Below are 19,345 nucleotides of genomic sequence, written 5' to 3' on the forward strand. Positions count from 1 at the left end.
AGCTATCACCTTGCAGGCCTCTTCTCCTCGCGTGTTCCTCCGCGAGCTCTGCGGCCTTCATGAGATTAGGCTCGCTGAGCCTGTCCTGAACCCAGAACATCACGGCTTCAGGGAGCTCCCGGAAGAACTGCTTTGTTGCAACCAGGGTGTCGAACCGGAACCGAACCGAACCGAAAACCGGAACAGAACCGTTATTTTTAGCCGAACCAAAACTGAACCGAACCGAAATCTTCGCCGCCATCTTGGAACTGAACCGGAACCGAACCGGAAAAAATATAACGGTAACCGGTTCAAAACGGTTCAATGTAATATTTCTTTTTTTTTTCTTTTTTGTTAGTATCACAAAATGAACATATGGGAATAAAAACAATTGGAGGCTGTATTTCTATCTATGGATCAAATCGTCATATACAGAATTGAAAAGTATGGTAAGTTGTGGGTTTTCATGGCACTATGATTGACCATGTGCCACTTTGTCACGTGACGTCAAGGTGTCCATACATGTTGTCACGTGACCTCGTGACGTCACGTGACTCACTGCGTCAACTCGATTTAATTTGAGGAAGTCACTAGATTTATTAACATTTTTGACAGCATGACGTAACATGACATCACGATTTCGCACCGAGAGTCACGTAACACCATGACGTAAGCGATTTTCATAACCCCTAGTCGAGCGCTCGGGTTCATGACAATCAGCACCGCCAAACATTCGGGTAACTGCTCATGTCAATTACATATGATAATAACCCAACTCTAACAATACCTGAAGCTCAGTCCAAGCTTTTGCTTTCCGAACCCTAGCCGCCTAGAGCATGACTGTGATGAACACTGGTGGTATCCGATCACGTGGCCGCTTGTTTAAATTGCGAGTTGAGGAGATATCAACAGCTTTCTCTTTCCTTTATTTTTTCTGCATCTGCTATTAGGAGAAAGCTAATGAATGTTTGCGCAAAGCTATCAACGTTAGGGGTTATTTCTTAACACTATTTATTGAAATTACAAAAAAAATGGTGCAAGACCCATTTTACATTATTGAGGCACCCAAATATTTTTTCGTTGTTGCTGAACTGCATCCGAAAGATGTCCCTGAAAATATAAGTGCTGAAATTACTAAATGCAACTTATTAATATGGCGTTACATAGAACTACACGTGTGTACGGAAGGAATACTAAGAAATAAATATATATTTTAGTGAACTCAGAGTGACAGCCGAACGTTGGCAGTCGCTGTAAGTCTCACACGAGCGTCGTTCTCAAGTTATTGCCGAAGTTTCGACTCCCTCTCTACTTTGCTTAAAGGAGCTATAAAAATATTTCTATACATCACTAAATACTACTCAGGATCACTCCCTAACGTTAATGACTGCTTGAACTTGGCTTTGTTATTTTTTCTAGGCAATGGCAGTCGCCGAAAAATTAGAGAAATATGAGCATCGTTCATCCCCTCAACTCGGATCCAGAAATGGCCATGTGGCCTGGTGCCTATCTTATGTCGCCAACGTTAATCATACCCCCGCGCTGGGGTTTTAAAGGAAGAAAACACGTGCTCAGCTACAGGCATTGTTATAGTTCGACTATTCTCATCAACACAGTGGTTGGACACGAGCCACTACCCAAGTGTCCGCCGAGGCATTGATTGTTACGAGCCGATGTACGGTGCTCACACAGTTCTCCTGCCCAATCCATGAGTCGCGCTCAACTGTCGACAACCGGGTGGTTCTGATCCTACAATTGCGACATCAATCTTTGCGAAAGCAAGACTCAACTGTCGACAACCGGGTGGTTCTGATCCTACAATTGCGACATCAATCTTTGCGAAAGCAAGACTAACAGAAATAGTCTCATTTAATCCTCCCAATTTTACAGCGACAAAGAAGGTTCTTAATTAGTGGCGGCCTGTGCGAGTATACTTGGGCCAGAGGACCAGTTCGCCTCGGAAAAGTCATGAACGTTCCAACCCGATGTCGTTTTTATGACCCATCTAAACCTCACGGGGTGCAAACTAAAAGCAGTGAAGGGTTGCGGTTAACAAGTGTCAAATAAAATTGTCGAATGAACACAAACCAACGGAGGAGGCAATTCCTCAGGAATACCTCCAGCCTTTCCACTTTGGTGAAGAAGGAAGACAAGCGAAGCTGATACTATGGTGGGAAGGAAGTAATGGCCAGCCGCAAGTCGGCAAGCCAGAGTGGAAAGGCTGGAAAGGTTGCGCCATCTACGAGCGACGGCGGCAGCTGTCCAGAGTTTAGTGTCATCATTTGTTTGCTGACGGACACGACACTGGGGAAACTAGGCCTTAACAGCTCCGCTGTATAAAGAAGTGCGTGTGTGTGTGTGTGGGGGGGGGGGGAAGGGGAGGGAGGGGGGGAGGGGGGGAGTTGGAGAGTTTTAAAAACGTACTGTGTTGTAAAGGTTCCTCTTCACTCATCTTGGGCGCAGATCAAAAAGCGTGACTCCGGAAAATACTTAGCTTGCAAAAACGCTCTTACCCAAAAGCACGTTTTTGTCGTGCCAGACGCTCGCGCCGTTCCTAGTGAAAAGCGCCTGACTTGCAACTAAAGGGTCGTGGGTTCGAATCCCGCCTAAAATTCTTAATTTTTTTAAGGCAAAATAATTACTTTAAAAAGTGAAATCATTTGAGACATACGGCGACCTTTAATTCGCATTACATGTCATGTTTCAATCACTCTCATTCCATGCGTGATGTCACGTGTCACGTGAGCATTGTGGGTTGTTTGAACTTCTTGCGCGAGGGTATGTAGCTGTGACGTCATGAACCTATCGACCAATCAGGATTTTACAGTCACGCCACCGACATCGTCTTTTCTGCGACATGAGCTCCTTAACGCTATCGAGTTAAGATCATCAGTTAGCAAAGGTGATGCTCATTTGCAAATTAAATTGACCGGCATCTTGTCAAGAACAAACCTCAACAGTCAGGCTATGCCAGCTTATTCTGCATAAGAAAATGTTCATTTGGGCAAGCGCTATTTTGGGCCAGATTCGATCTGAATGCGAAGGTGCGTATAGATTAGAGTGAACAATTGCGATTACTTCGTGCTGCATGATTAGTGGCATGCATGCGGTGCTGAATGTAAACAATGTTTGGTTAGAACAACAAGCATTTGGATTGCCGCTCGGTGTTTCTATAAAAAATAGACTGAAAGGAATTATCCTAAAACTTTTGTTACTTTTGGAAATTTCATTGCTTTTAGCTCAGTTGTGAGGTCATCATATACATATATATTGTGAAGTGTATTTCGTAAACCTTATTTCGTAATTAGCATGAGCACGAGGTGCTCATTTCATAGTTTTATGTGATGTAAGTAATTCCTTAGTTCAAGGACACAACGATTTCATTTTTAACACTGCGACACAAAGTTGTACCAATCATGGGTATTTTAGGCGACCTACCAGGCTTTGCGACAGCATTTTATACCGTGTAGATAGATCAGCTTGAACTTTAGAATTTTACTTAAACACACAAAGAAATCGCAATAAAATACAGTATAGCTCTAAATTTGAAGCTGATCTATTTACAGGTATGTCCCAACCAGCTGAACTCTTTACTCTTGTACTTAAACATTTTGATCCAGGTAAAACATATGTTACTGGTAAACAAAGGGATGTGGAGTCGTATGAACACGACGTTGTGTATTTTAATGTAGATTTTTTTCTACTCTTGCGTCGAAATTAAATAACTGAATTTAATATTTTTGGTACCTAAAAACAAAAGTAAATTGCACGGACGATCGAAGAAACTATATAGTTAATAGTTTCACGGCGTAAATAGTGTATATTGCCAGAACAACGCGAAAAATACATTCTCAATTTAGCGGTTCAAACCGGTTCGAACCGGTTTGAACCGTTAATGTTTGCTCCCCGGAACTGAACCGGAACCGAACCGAAAGCTGTGAACCCGAACCGGAACCGAACCGATAAAAATTTCGGTTCAACACTCTGGTTGCAACACACTCGACCACCTTATCATGGTCTCCGTGTGCCCTGGCACTCTTTAGCCACTCTATCAAATCTGCCTTTAAGTTATATGCGAACTCTGGCCACGATTGAGATGGCTTCCTAGATGCTTGACGGAAGCGTTGGCGAAATGCTTCCGTGGACAAGCGATACTTCTTGAGAAGTGCGGCCTTTACTTGGTCGTAATTGTCGGCGTCCTCTCTTGTTAAGCGCACTATTACGTCCGCCGCTTCGCAAGGGAGTAGCGTCAGTAGCTTATGGGGCCATGTCTCGCGGAGAAAGTGCACTTTCTCGCACGTTCTTTCGAAATTTACGAGAAACAACCCGATGTCCTCGCCCAACTTATATGGCTGAAGAAGATCTTTCATCTTGAGCCTTTTTTCCGGTTGAAGGCTAGCTGCTGCCTGATTCGGAGACTCGGCCTCCAGTTTCTTAAGCTCAAGTTCCACTTTCTTTAGCTCTAGCTCCTGAGTTTGCTTTTCTCTCTCCCTCTCGTGTTCTCGTTCTCGTTCCTCTCTCTCGCGGCTCTCCCTCTCTCTCAGTGTTTGCAAACACTCCATCAGCTTCTCATCGTTAATCTCTGTGTCCCGAATGAGCTTGATGATATGTGGCTTTCGTTTGGCTTGTCCCAAATCGATTCCCAATTCGGTACAAACCTGCACCAGTTGTGGCACACGCAACGTCTCGAGATTCATGACTCTCTCTGTGTATCGGCACCCTTTTAGAACTCAGGAAAGCTCGCGTCCAACGGAAACACACTCGTTTAGACCGATACAATTTCCCCCAAACCCTAACAACAAATCGAATGGCTGTCAGGTCTGGCGGATCCAAGAAAGAGGGCCGGGCACTCACCCACACCGAGAGTCATGGTCCGGCGAAGTCGATCCGGCTTAGTCGAATTCCACAAAGTCGAGTCCCACGTAGTCGTATCCCACCGCTGCCACCAGTTGTCGTGATTGAGCGTTCCGACGAAGGCTCCCAGCCCAGCGACACTACTTTGTGCCGGGTAGGAGACAGGATCGAGGTGCCGGGAGGCGACGAGCTCAGCAAAACAGAACACACTATATTTACATTAATTACAACATCCTTTCAGTGTTCGTACCACAACAACTTCACGGGTGTCTTTTCTTTATATATCCGCCTCCCATCTCGCCGTCCACTGGCTTGTCCAATCGCAGGGGCCTACGTGGTCCTCGGTAGCCAATGTGGAAGAAGTTTGTGTGCCAGCGGCCAGCCAATGCGGAAGAAGTGCGTGTGCCAACAGCCAGCCAATGCTGAAGAAGTTTGTGGCGGGTCTCTCGGCATGGTGGCTCGCTCGCTGAAGAGTCATCCACACGCACACACACAGACACGGACACCCAGCTTGTACAAAGGTTGTCTCGAGAGCCGACTTCTCCGAAGCTCCCGCACGAGCCGCCGGTCGGTGCGAGAGCGTGCTTTGGTCGACGGGAGCCAGGGGCACGCGCCGCTTTCGTAAACGTGGTACGGGTGTGTCGTAGCCTTTCACAATAAGTGGTGCTTTCTAAGCATTTGTGTTTTTGAGCATCGCCCGCATTTCTTATTAAGACCATTTCATGCCTGTGCACAAGTTGAAGGTATTACTGGCACGTACCGTATAAAGGATGCGAATTTTCACGCGTTTTCATCGCCGGAGAAAAGTGATTAGGGTTAGCAATCCTGAACGCTCGCAACGTCCGTCCGCAATCCGCGACGCCGTTGAAAGGCTGCGCCAGGCAAAAGTCACTCATTTCTTTCAAAATGTGTGACACACTTGAGGGAGAAGTGTACTAGTCTGGTGAAATAAAGACTTTCCTCGAACTAAGCTTTATTTTTCATCTAACATAAAATAAATTCTTTTACAAAGGTAAGTTGTCTGATGGCATGCATTTTGGCCTGAAAAATTGATGTTTTGGTTATAGCGCGGTACCGCTTATAGTGCGGATTTTTGCGACTTTTGCGACATACGTTATATGCGGTCTACACTGTACAGTAAACTTGCATTAATTTGACCCTAGAGAGACTTTAAAATTAGAATCAAATTAACCAAAAGATCAAATTTAAAAAAAAAAGCGAAGAACGGCCAAAGTTGAACTTGCTTTTACTAAAAGTAGTTAGCGATGTTGTTCTGCCGTTTACACCTGAAATGCACACGAACAGTGTGCTTCGGAAGGTGCCAATATATTTCAATGCACATTCATTTGCACTCGGCTGCTCGGTTAAGATGCTCTCAACAGCCTCTTCCTCGCTTAGATCTCCTGCATCCATTCCACGGCCGGTCAGGTTGACTAAAATGTCATTGTTCGTAAGCGGTTCGCAGACTTCAACGCTGCTGTCCAGATTCACGAAGTCTTGAAACAAGATGCCAACCGGGGCAAGGAGCAAACTAGAGTCTTCAGTGAAAGACAGCACATGCATCGGCGAAACTCGTGTCCACAATGCGTTGGCATTTTCGGCCCTCTCCTTTCTTGATAAATAACCCTTGCCAACATCCTGAATAATGGCTGTCTTTGTATCGATGGACAGCAAGGTTTACTTCCTCCGTGATGTCATACACAGTCGATGCCGTGAAACACTTTAGCTTGACGATATAGAAGAGCTGCAGCCCGTGACGGGTCCAGTGAAAAACACAAGGACTACGCTCCACGCTCTCTCGTGTGGCCTTTGCACTTTCTGTTCAACATCCAAAAACATGCCTCAAAGATCCGGCGGCGCTTTCAATAAAACCACTACATAATCGAGCTAAGCAAACACAATAATGCATACTCCTGCCAATTTCACTCCATGCCATGGGCAACGAAGGGAGAGAGCAGGCTCCGTTGCGATTGTGCAGCTGCGTAAACAAAGCGAAAACGGTCCTTTACACAAGGACAAAAGAAATCTTAACCCAAACTAAAACAAAACAAAAAAAATTGTTGCAGCTTTGTTTATTTGACTAAATGCAATGAAATGCGGCAGCTTTACAGGAACATCATGAGTGAAAATGATGAGGAAAGGAAATGATATGTCTAGGACGGCGACGAGAACAACGTCAAGAACGACGTCTGGGACGACCTCAAAGACGACGTCTAGGATGGTATCAAGGACGACATCATAGAGGACGACTTCAAAGACGGCTTCGAGGACAACATCCTAGAGGACAATGTCAAGAATGACGTCCAGGACGACCTCTAGAACAACCTCTAGAATGACCTCAAGGACAACGTCCAGGACGACCTCGAGGACGACGTCAAAGACAACGTCTAGGACGGCCCCTATGACGATATCAAGGATCACCTCTAGGACGAGGTCAAGGACGTCAGGTCACTTCAGCTTCAACTACCGGCGCTTACAAGCTTATGCGACTGGCGCTTACATGACCAACACTAACAGCTTACGCGACCAGCGCTTCACCCAAAGGTGCTTGAGCTATGGGTGCTTCAGCCACTGGCGCTTCAGCCATATACACATCAGCCACCATCGCTTCAGCCATGAGCAATTCAGCCACGAGCACTTCAGCCACGGGTGTTTCGTGACTTTGATTACCGTAAAATCCCGTGAGGGCGCCCTCCTTTGAGAGATCGCCCATCCCATTTTTCTGGCTACGTATCTGTAACATAAAAATTCCGAAACATCGCCCACCCCTCGATTCCCGTTGGACGTCAGGCGATGTCCGACGGGAATCGCGCCGCGTCAGGAATCGCCTGCGACGGGAATCGCAGGCGGTATCGGTATGTCCGAGAAGAGAGTTCATAGCGGGTTCTTGCGTTTTCGTCTGCGATCTGCGCGCGATATCGGCTCGCGTAACGCGCTAGTTGTTCCCGCATGTATATTGCATTGTGAAATGCAAATCTGCTGTGTTCACGATTTGCGGTATTCGTTCCCGAGTTCGTAGCGGATTCCCGTGTGTTTGTCTGCGATCTGCGCACGCGATGTCGATTTCTAGCTGTAACACGCATGAGTTGTTTCCGCGTGTATAGTGCATCGTGAAATGCGATTTTGTTGCGTCCGCGGTCTGCAGTATTTGTTTCTGTGACGTGCGAGTTTGTAGCGTATTCCCGTGTTTTTGTCCGCGATCTGCGCATGCGATATCGGTTTCGTGACAGGCAAGATTGTAGCGGGTTCCCGCGTCTTTATTACACCATAAAACTTGAATCTGCTGCGTCCGCGATCTGCGGTATCCGTTCCCGTGAGATGCGAGTTCTCGGCGGAAAGAAAGAACACAGGAAAGAAAGGCTGCTCTGTCCTGTCTTCTCTTTCTTTCCTGTGTTCGTCCCCTGTCGCGCTAATTGTGTGTACTACGTTAGGCAAACTTTGTCCTCCTGACTACCAATGTCTTTAATGCAAAGTATAAAAATCTAGATAAATTGAGCTTCTTGCAGGTCTAGTGAACATTAAAATTTGGCATTAGATTACAAAAAAATACCACATCGGAATAAAATTTTAAAAAATCAAAATTATTCTAATTAAGTTTTGAAATATTTGGTCGTTTTTGACAAGGCACTAAACAATTTTTTTTTTGTCAGTGTCAAAAAATGTTGTGCACACTTTTGTCACAAGGCTATATGCTCACTATGATTGCTGGTTTCCTTCTCTCTACTTGCCTGCTTTGTGGGAGCAGCGTGTCCTGCTAACGTAACCCAGCTGCAACAGATTAAGACGCAAGTATTATCGTACCCTTTCACCAATAACAGTCGCGAAGAATTTCGTGCTTATCCTGCTTTTCTTAATGAGCAACAGACTACAGCTGGTGTAGCGAGGATAACTTGGAAGGACAGGGGCACCAACATGTAACAAACAAGTAGAAAAAACAAACGGCACTTGGTCTGCTTGTTTCTTCCATTTCTTTGCGCTGCGATCATTTCCAGTGAAACTGTCGAGTGGGGCTAGTGCCGCAAGGCCGACCAGAGACGGCGCCCGTCGTAGCAGGCACGGGAGGCAAGCTGCACTTGACTCGGTTTTAGCATAACCCAGCACGCACCAGAAGCTACGGGCGCCGAACGAGACACACAACGACACGCCAGAGGAGGCGATGTTAGGAGGGTGCTTCCGCCTGCCTCCCTTCGACGCTCAGATTGGTTCGTGTGAGGCCACACTCCGTGGCTTTAGGCGCTTGCCAAGTTAATGCGGGTGCCACGTGCACCTTGAGCTTGCCGTTATCTCAGCTGTGGTCGGACCTCCCCGGTCACCAAAGGCTCAAGAAACGCGGGGTGTGGCCAGTCCTCCATCTATATTATCGTCGCTCCATGGCCAATGAGACTGCGACATCGGACAGCTGATGAACGAATCACGAAGCAAGCAGTGTGATCACAATAGGCCGCACCCCGTGTTTCTTGCACAGTCAGGGACTATAATTGGCAGAGTATATGTTTTTTGCAGTCCCTGGCACTGGCTGTGGCTGGCAGTGTTTGTTCGTGGAAAGAGTTTCTTTCTTTTCTCAACCACCCTATTTTTAGAAATTTCTGAAAGTCTTCATTAAACCCCCCATAACAGATGCATGGTGCCTGCGTCACTGGTTGCAAATCGAGCCCCAGATGCAAAAGTGCATAGGGTTGGCTCAGAAATTATATGCATGTAATATAAACCTTGCATCAAATTATCCACACACTAGAGAAAATGCTTTGATTGGAGGTACTACATGGACTACACATGCTCGCCTTATCAGCATAAAAGATTCAAATTAAATAACTAAAATAAGGCGTTCACGATTACACACGGAAGGTGTCATTTGTTTTCGATTTTTGCTTTAAAAAAGCTACTGTTGCAGGCGCCAGCACGTGCAACGCATAAAACTACACTCGCAGAATGCTCCTTGGTGGTTCGGTAATTTAATAAGGTAGTATATTGGAAATTCATAGCATGGTCCCAGGGAAGATGGTGTCAGAAATGTGGTAATGCACCCGTTCACCGGAAAGGTGCAGCTCGTATTGCGAATCAACGCATTCGGGGCAAAGGGCCTCGCCCTTGCCGGGCTGACCGCAACGTGGGGGTCAAACGGGAAGCACTCACTCAGGGGCGAGAGCAGGGACGAGCCGGTCTCGGCGCAGAAGCCCATGAAGGCGTGGTAGACGTCCACCACTTCCGGCAACGAACGCTCACGCACCAGCTCCCGAAGGAACCTGCGGAGGCACGACCCTTTCAACAATGGGAATGAACACAACCCGCTTCGTTTTCCCTGTTTGTTTCAGCTTGTCCCCAAAGAGGTTCCACCATGGGGTCGAGCACAACTCAGAAATGAGTAGGTAAAACAAAAGCCTATAGTCCGTTGCAACTCAAGAAGGTAGGGCGAGGGAAAGGAAGGCCGGAGAGGAGGAAGCTTAAACGCTAAAGAGAGGAGAAGGCCTCTCCCTCTCCTCTCCAGCGTTCTGTCTGCTCCCACCTCCCCAACCTTCCTTTCCCTCGCCCTACCTCCTTGAGTCGCAACAGATTATAGTGCAAAATACCAAGCATGCACCAGTGTCACAATAAGTGCGCCCACCACCTACTTTCGAAACATTTCAGATGTAGGCAAAAAACATGTCGCCGTGTGCACACGTGGGAACCGCACGCAATCTATGTCATTCCATGACATTCCGGTACCCCACACATCTACCAAAGTGTCACAGATGAAAACGTAGGCTCGTGTAGAAGCTAAAAATTAACATTTAATAAGGTAAACGTGCGCCTACAAATTAAAACAGACAATAATGAGCATCCTGTGTCGGCAACGGTGGGCGATTGTTTCAATGTTGCCAGTCTCAGTTTCTTTTATACAGACCACGTAGTCTAGAACACTCTGAACAGGAAGAAACTATATGTTACAAGATGCTACTAGAAAATTCTAAAAGAGCTGCACGAAGGATTAGGCTGGCGGGATTCAAACCCCGTGCCTTCGTGTGAAAACTACGCACAATGCCAACTTGGCCGGGCACACGTGCTCCTCCGCATCAGCTGCCCCTCCAAGAAGTTGGTGCAAAGCAGTGAAGCCTCATGCATGTATGTCGGTGTGAAGAGGCAAAGCTTGACGAGACAGTGCCAGCGACAAGCAGGTTTGACAAGACTAACGAGGCTGCTTTAAAAATTAACACAGTTCCGTCAGACCAAACAAGGGCCCACCCTCCCGTGTGCACCTTCTGCTTTCAGGCTTATCACGTATTCATTCCCAGTTTCTTGTGGCTATCTCCAAGTTTTGGGTGAGCACTTGCTCGGTGATTTACAGCATGTTTTATGTCACGTTAAAAGGTTGCACTTTACCGGTTAAATGAAGCCCAGAAGCTGTGGCCTGTTTGTATGTGCCTGCTTATGTGCCTATTTGTATGTGCCATAGGGACCATTTGTACAGGCTTCATACAAACCTGCTAGTAGATACCAGACGAAAAAAACTAAAGGCAGTGACTATTTCGGCGACCACTGTCAAATGATTAAAATGTCATTTTGACGTCTGTGACATCACTTCAGTAAAACGTCAAAATGGTGGCTTTATTCGTTCGACGTCCCCCGTCAACGCAGTTGTTACAGTGGTAGCTGTTTCGTGGTTTCGTTTTATTTCTGATGGTGTTGTTGTCATTGTCTTGACGTGTTGACGGAGTCATGTGTCACTGTGTCGCATGCCTTAGAGGTTTCTGTCCTACTCGGCAATGGAAATGTATTTTTCAGCGTGTGTGTGCTCGACAGTTGATCCTTTTGGACGCGACACGCCCGGCGGCGAAGTTCTCAGTTCTCGCACGTCATTCCAGCACATGTCTCACTTAAAATTTGAAGCCAAAACAGAGCTGAGCTGGATATCCCTCTATCTTGCCTGCACATAACAAGTATAAGTGTGTATAGTATGTAACACTGAGAATTTGGAATGATTTTTGTGCCTCCATCCTTCCACTTTCGCGGGAGCGCGTCTTCGAACAACTGTTCTTCGCCAGGCGCTCAATATGATTGTTTATCCTTGGCCACCACACTGATACATTTGCCTGTGCTTTGCATTTTCCTATGCCCATGTAACCTTCATGAAGTTGTTGCAAGATATGTGGACGGCAGGATACTGGTACCACTATTCTAGAACCATTCATGAGAAGGCTGTTTTGCACAGCAATGTGATGACAGTACTCGTAGTACTCCTTGAATTCTTTTCCGAGATCTCGACAACTTTAGCTGGCAAGTCTTTGGCAAACATGGTCTTTTTTCTGTTCTGCCGTTAGCCGTTGAAGACTGGTTTGCATTGCGGGTAGGGACGTCTCTATGTGTCGAATGAAGCAATCGGTTTCTTCTTCCATCTCTCTGTCTTGCCGCTGTGGAAGCCCTCTTCTTGACAACGGGTCAGCTGCTTGGAGTTCCTTGCCCGGAACGTGGACAACTGCGAATGAGTAGCGCATTAGACGCATGCGCAGTCTCTGAAGACATGGGGTTAGGTCGTCCAATAACTTTGATCCGAACAGAGAAATGAGAGGTTTGTGGTCAGTTTCCAGTACAAAGTGCGTTCCCACGATGTAATCTCAGAATTTTTCGCATGCCCACGTGCGTGCCAAACTTTCTTTTTCGATTTGGGCATACCTCTTCTCTGTTTCGGTCAGTGTCCTGGACGCATAAGCAGTGACGCGATACGATTCATCCTCCTGCTCTTGACGCTGCACTGCTCCCAGGCCGTAGGATGACGCATCTGCCAATACAATCAATCGTTTGTTGGCATTGTAAATTCCGGTAACGGGGCAGGTTGAGAGGATTTCCTTCCACTAAGATATTGAGGTGGGCTAGCTGGATATTCATGATATAAAAATTAAATAGCGCAAAGGTTAGACAAAGGACAGAACATGTAGACAGGACAAGCGCCTGTCCTGCCTACATGTTCTGTTTTATGTCCTTTGTCTAACCTTTGCGCTATTTAATCCTCATTTCCTTCCACCTTGTGAAGGCTTTCTGCCGAGGATGATCCCACACAAAGTCCACTTTGGAACTGAGTAGTGACGATAATGGATGCAGTAGGTCAGACAGGTGTGGCATGAATCGTCCTAGGTATGTCACCATACCCATGATGCGCTCGAATTCTTGCTTTGAAGATGGTATGGGCATCTGTTGCACAGCGTTGACTATTGTCTCGTCTGGACGGACATCATCGCTGTCTACTTGATGACCTAGGAACTTGATACTTGTCATTCAAAAGACGCATTTATTGTCATTGGGCACGAGTCCTGCAGATGAGAGTTGCCTGAGGACTTCTCGCCGACGTTGCTCGTGCTGCTCGGGCGATGACGCGCATATCAAGACATCGTCCATGTGGCAAAGTACTCCTTCTGTTCCTTGAAGAAGTCGTGTAATAACCCTCTGGAAGTGTTCCGGAGCCGACGTGATTCCAATTGGTGGGTAATTAAAACAAAAACTTCCAAACGGAGTGATGAATGTCGTCAGGAGTCGTGACTTCTCTTCTAAAAGGAGCTGCCAGAACCTTGAATTCGAGTCCAGCTTTGAGAAGATTTTGGCTCCCGCTAGCCTTCCCAGCGTGTGCTCCACTGAAGGGATGGGGCGATATTTGCATTGAATGTGCTTGTTTAGTTGGATGAGATCAACACAAATGTGAATTTTGCCAGACGGTTTGGGGACGATGACCATCGGTGTGCACCATTCAGTAGGTTCTTTTACTGGAGAGATGACAACTTGCGACTGCATGTTTTCTAGTTCTTTCTCCGTTTTACGATACAGCGAAAGCGGTACTCTTCTCGGTGATACGATAGCAAACGGCGTCACGTTAGGTTTCAGCTTGAGAACGTGAGCACCTTCGAGAGCTCTCAGTCCTTGAAACAGGTGAGAGAACTCTTTCTTCGATTCGCAAGCTTTGTTTGCAGTCATGCAGATTTGAGGGCCAAGCCGATACTTTGCGATAGCTAGCCTACCCAAGAGAGGTTTGCAAAGTCCTTTCACAATGTAAATTTCTTTGAGTGCTTGTTGCCCACGGCAGTTGAGCTTCATCCAAGCTGATCCCATGACTTTGAGGGGTCGTCCGTCTGGACCATGAAGTCGGCGTTGGGGCTCGGAGAGCTTGTGGCACTTTGCAAAGACCTTTTGAAAGATGGCAGCTGGTAACACCGTTTCGTCTGCTCTAGTGTCTATTAGGAAAACAACAGGAGTTTTGTCGACAAATATGTAAATGTCCCATTTTGCTGTTTGAGGAAAAGCTACAGCTCCTACGAATCCTTGTTCGTGTACGAGGGAGTTCACAGTAGTTGAAGATTTGCAGACAGTAGCAAAATAACCCTTTTTCTTACACCTGTTGCAGCCTGCGTTCCTCGCCGGACACACGCTCCTCGGGTGAGCTTCTTGACCACACCAATGGCAAGGTTTTCCTCTCGGTTTGGGTATTGCGGTCTTCTTAGTAGGAGTTCGAACATTTGAACGTTTAGCTCCTCGCTGAGCAGGTCCTGATGCTCTCTCATTTTTGGCTGCTATACGATCAACGTTGGCATCCTTTTCTTTTGTTGGCTGGGGTTCCACTTGTTGCTTCTTAATCACTTCCAATTGTAGCGCAGCAGCGATGCCTTCTGCAGGTCCAGAACATGATCCAGTTGAAGTTTTTCCGAACTCCTGCCGTCCCGAAGACCAACAATCAGCCTGTCGCGGATCAATTCTTCTTCAGTGGTCCATAGTTGCACGTAGTGGCTAGTCCATGAAGAGCAGTGACGTACTCCTTGACAGTTTCCGTCTCCAGTCGACGGGGAATGAAGTAACGTTCGAAGTTCTCTATTATCTTGTCGAAGTCTTGAGCTTCGGTGTCGGACAGCTTGAAGGTCTGTAGACGTCTTCAGCTTGTGGTCCCACGACGTTAAATGAGAGCGTCGACCTGGTGTGATGATGGTTGAGATGCCAGGCCTGATGCACTGTGGAAGCGCTTGAATCTTTTCTTCCATGCCGGCCATTTGTTAGGTGTTGTAAAACTGAAGGCTTCGGGTGGCGAGATGCGAAAAGTTGCCATTACCGATTGTTGCGTAGCACCGATGTCGGCAAAAGTTGAGGGCTTGTTAACTGTTCCTTCGTTTGTAGTCAGTCCTGCGCTTTACTAATTATTAGTAGACTCGCGGAGCAATCTCACTTTGGCAAAGAGAACACACAAACAACCTTTTGTGGCGGAGTGAGGCTGAAGACTGAGGCCTTATTTATTACAGATGAAACGAAATAAAAAAAGACGAATCTGGTACGGGGCGCTCAGGTTACGCGTGAAGCGAGGGGACGGATGTTTATTTCTCAGGCTCCACGCGAACGGTGGTTCTCTCGGTCGCTTTGGACTTCGGAGATTGCGAGCGTTGATGTGTCGGCGACTCCATAACACTAACGGTTCTGACGCACCGAGCAAAAAATTTTCACATTGTCTGCACAGCGGTTTAATAAAAATACACCCCTTTTTCCGACAGCAAATCTCCCATTACCTGCAAATTTTATGACACAAAATTCAGCTTCTTTGTCTCCATAGAACACGTAAAATAAATAATGAAAAGCAACAATGCTGCATTAGTTACATTCTGTAATGTTCAGCAGAACCGAGCGCACAAGGCACTTTGGCAGCAGTAATCCGTTCAACAAGCACATAATAAACTTTTCGTCTGCTTTGCAGCACCGGCTATTGGCACTTTTGTGGCTCGCCATCCGTTGGCCCGCCAAGTCATCTTCATGTGGCCAAGCCCGAGGGACGCAAGGCACAAGCTGTCGGCACAAGTCATCACCGCATCATCATCCTAAGGATCACCACCAGTGGGCGCCTACAACCATCGCAGCCTTTAAAAGAAAAATGCAGAGCCAAACCAGCCGCAGATCAGCAGCAGACCTCCAATCAACAAGCGCATAATACTCTTGTCATCTGCTTTGCAGGTAAATTCTTTTATTTTTAATGCAAAAGCATTAACTGTCACATGGAGCGAGCCGACGTCATCAGTTTGAAGCGCGAAAATGGCGTTTAGTTTCCCTGATACCAAAGGTCCTATTGGCAGGCGCGTGGCGACGATGCTCCCATTGGCTGCTGCGCGCGTCAGTTTAAACAACCACCGCCAGATGGTGCTGCGTGTCCATGCCGCCTAGAGTTCCTGTATAGCTCCCTACAGAAGCCAGAGTTGCGCGTTCCCGCCCGTAGTGCCGGCTTTCCTGCACGGCATGCGGAGTCTACTCCTCACGTGACTGAATTTGGCCAATAGCGGTGCCGCGCGTTCCAGGCGCGTGGCGTGCTCAAATGCAGGGAAATGTATGCCGGGGCGTGCGCGACATCTTCTTTTCTGCGCGACACTTGATCTGGCTCCCCACGTGATTGGATCTCGGCGAATAGCGGCGCGGCGGCACGTGGAAAACAGACGCGCAACTCTGGCTCGCATAGGGAGCCTATACAGGAACTCTAGTGCAGCCTAAAGCCCCTTGATAAAGGTGTTTTTTACAAGTACCGCCAACCACTCTTGTTGAAACGCGCGAGATACGTGCCATGCGCAAGTGCTCTGCCACCATTCGCTTCCGAAGGCCGCTCATTTCAGTGCTGCACTGCCATTTGCTTCCAAGGGCCGCTCGAGACACGGGCCACATGCGCTCGCGCATTTGACGCAACTTGCAAAACAAGGGGCTTTAGTGCCGCCAGCGTGTTGATAAAACTAACCGCTGCAAGCCCATGCCACTACAGGCCCCGCGCCGGTTAAAACGGCACGTTAGCATGCGCTCGGAGGCTTCTGCTCGTCTCGTCACCGACCAACACGCTGTCCCCGCCATCATCCAGATCGTCAGCGGTGCTTCTGCTTGTCTCGCCGCCGATGAACATGGCGGCGACCCTAGCATCCACATCGTAAAAGGGGCTTCTATGCTTTCGTATTCACAGCTCATAAGAAGTGCTTAGGTGTACCTCGAGCTTTTCTTTCTCGTTAGTTTATACTGCTGCCGAATACAGCATGTTGCGTTTTCACTTGTAAACTGTATGGTTGTGTTTCACAGCAAAGCTGTTATGTGCTAGGATCTGGTAAAAAATGCAACCGCAGATGTTGACAGAAAACTCCCCACTGGTTGTCGCAAGTATGAATAAATAATAATAAAAAGAGAGGGCAACCAGCATGAATCAGCCTTCCTCGGCATTACTAGATAGTGAGGTCCTGATCCCTTGTTTAAAAACAAATACCTCCGACTTGCATAACAATACCAACAATTTATAAGAGTTTTCGTCTCGAGGTCATCCTAGAAGTCGTCCTCGAGGTCGTCCGAGAGATTGTCCAAGAGGTCATCCTCTAGGCGTTGTCTTCAAGGTTGTCGTAGAAGTTGTCCTTGAGGTCGTCCTTGAGGTTGTCCTAGACGTCGCCCTCAAGGTCATCCTGGACGTCGTCCTAGAGGTCGTCCCAAAAGTCATCCTCAAGATCGTCCAAGAAGTCGTCCTTGAGGTAATCCTAGGTCGTCCTAGACATTGTCCTCTAGGCGTCATCCTCGAGGTTGTCCTAGCAGTTGTCCTTGAGGTCGTCTTAGATGTCGTCCTCAAGGTCGTTCCAGAACTCATTCTTGAGGTCGTCCTAGAAGTCGTCCTTGAGGTTGTTCTAGATTTCGTCCTTTAGGAATTGTCCTCGACGTTGTAAAAATAACAGCTTCGCTGGTCCTCCATCTTCATGTGAAGTGGAAGGGCTCTACAATTTTTGTTTGTACTACAAGGTACATTACAAACCTTTGTTTGTAATTCAACAAATCAGTAGATGTCCTTTCTAAAATTTCATTCAGATAGGCTAGCCATAACATAGTGAGTTCCTCAGGGCAGCATTTTAGGCCCATTGTTATTTATTTTGTACATTAACGACATTGTAAACGTGGCTCAAAACAGTGGTGTAAAACTGATTAGTTACGTGGATAATACAAGTATTTTTTGTTCACATTACTATGTAAGTACTTCTATCGACACAATTCAAGAAGTTTTAAAGAAAATTACCGCCTGGACATCCAACAACAAATTGAAATTGAACTGTAGAAAAACCAAAGCTATTATTTTTAAACCTAGAAATAAAAGGATAAATGTTCCACTTTACCTTACAATAAACAATGAAAAAATTGAATTCGTAAATTCTTTTAAAATACTGGATGTGCGCTGCGGTCAAATACGTATATAATTGCGTTAAACTTTGCATGCATTGGCTCAACGTTTATACACGAGAGGGTGCTGTGGTCAAATGCCCAAATGCGTATATATCCACGTTCCATACCACACATTCTCTTTCTGACATGGATGAAAACGAACGAAAGGCTCGGCATGCTGCGGCTCACCGTCTACGCAGACAAGCACCACCAGAGCTTCGCCCCAATCAACACCATTCACCACGTAAAAATGCGGTAAATTTTTTTTTTTTTTTTTGTATTTTTTTTTTTTTTTTTTTGCTGTCACGAATGCGCTGAAGCTGGGACCTTCATCAAGCTGCTACTCAGCAGCTTTTTGTTTGAGTCCCTTGTTGTCATGTAAGATGATGCGACAACCAATAAATTTGATTTGAATAGATGTGGTCCAAGCAAACAATACTTGCAGCCTGATAGCTGAGGCTGCACTTTTAAGTTTTTTTGTTTCTTTTCATTCCCCATCACTTAAGAGGCGATGCAAGACATTTGTTTTCGGAAAGTGCCTGAGCCGCCTGCAAGCAAAATAATATCCACAAGTATCTTGCACACAAAGAATGCCATAACAGCAAAGCCATAACTGTATCTTAAAGTGTTACCGAATTAAAGACGTGACAGCGAAATTCAAAGTCCATTGCCCCAAACATTTCCAGAATCCCTGAACAAATACCGTAAAGTTCCAAAAGAACGCCCACCCAAAATGAACAGATAAATGGTGAAAAATATGGGGTGGGCTATCTTTGGGGACGCCACAGCAAAAGTTTATCAAAAACCGGCCACAAAACACGTGATGCGGGAACTGATACCGCAAATTAGCGTTTCACGATGCGATAAACACGTAGGAATTCGCTACAAACTCCTGTGTCACGGGAGAGGATACCGCAGGTTGCGGACGCAGCAGATTCGCGTTTCACGGTGCTAAGGACCCGCGAAAATCGGCCGAGAACTCGCATCTCACGGGAACAAATACCGCAAATCGCGGAAGCAGCAGATGCAAGTTTTATGGTGAAATAAACACGCGGGAACCCGCTACAAACTTGTCTGTCACGGGAACCGATATCGTGCACGCAGATCACAGACAAAAAGGCAAGAATCCGCTACAAACTCGTATGTTACGGGAACAAAAACCGCAGATCGCGAACGCAGCAGAATCATATTTTACGATGCAATATACACGCACGACCAACTTGCGTGGAATCGAGATCGCGCATGCAGATCGCGGACGAAAACACAAGAATCTGCTAAAAACTTTATGTCACGGGAACGGATACCACAGATTGCGGACACAGCAGATTCGCATTTCACAGTGCAACATACACATGGG

At 46.7% G+C, this 19,345-nt stretch overlaps 1 protein-coding gene across 1 annotated transcript in view; it reads right to left on the reverse strand.

The window, feature by feature from the left end:
- The window catches only part of LOC8030520 (protein unc-80 homolog), a 231,893-nt gene that overhangs the window by 150,532 nt on the left and 62,016 nt on the right, over positions 1–19,345 (reverse strand). Inside the window, exon 15 of the mRNA XM_042293095.1 lies at positions 9,967–10,076. Coding sequence (XP_042149029.1) covers positions 9,967–10,076 — 110 coding nt within the window. The remainder of the gene's footprint in view (positions 1–9,966; positions 10,077–19,345) is intronic.

Source organism: Ixodes scapularis, unplaced genomic scaffold, assembly GCF_016920785.2.
Source record: "Ixodes scapularis isolate PalLabHiFi unplaced genomic scaffold, ASM1692078v2 PGA_scaffold44__24_contigs__length_19508400, whole genome shotgun sequence".
NCBI classification, from domain to species: Eukaryota; Metazoa; Arthropoda; class Arachnida; order Ixodida; family Ixodidae; genus Ixodes; species Ixodes scapularis.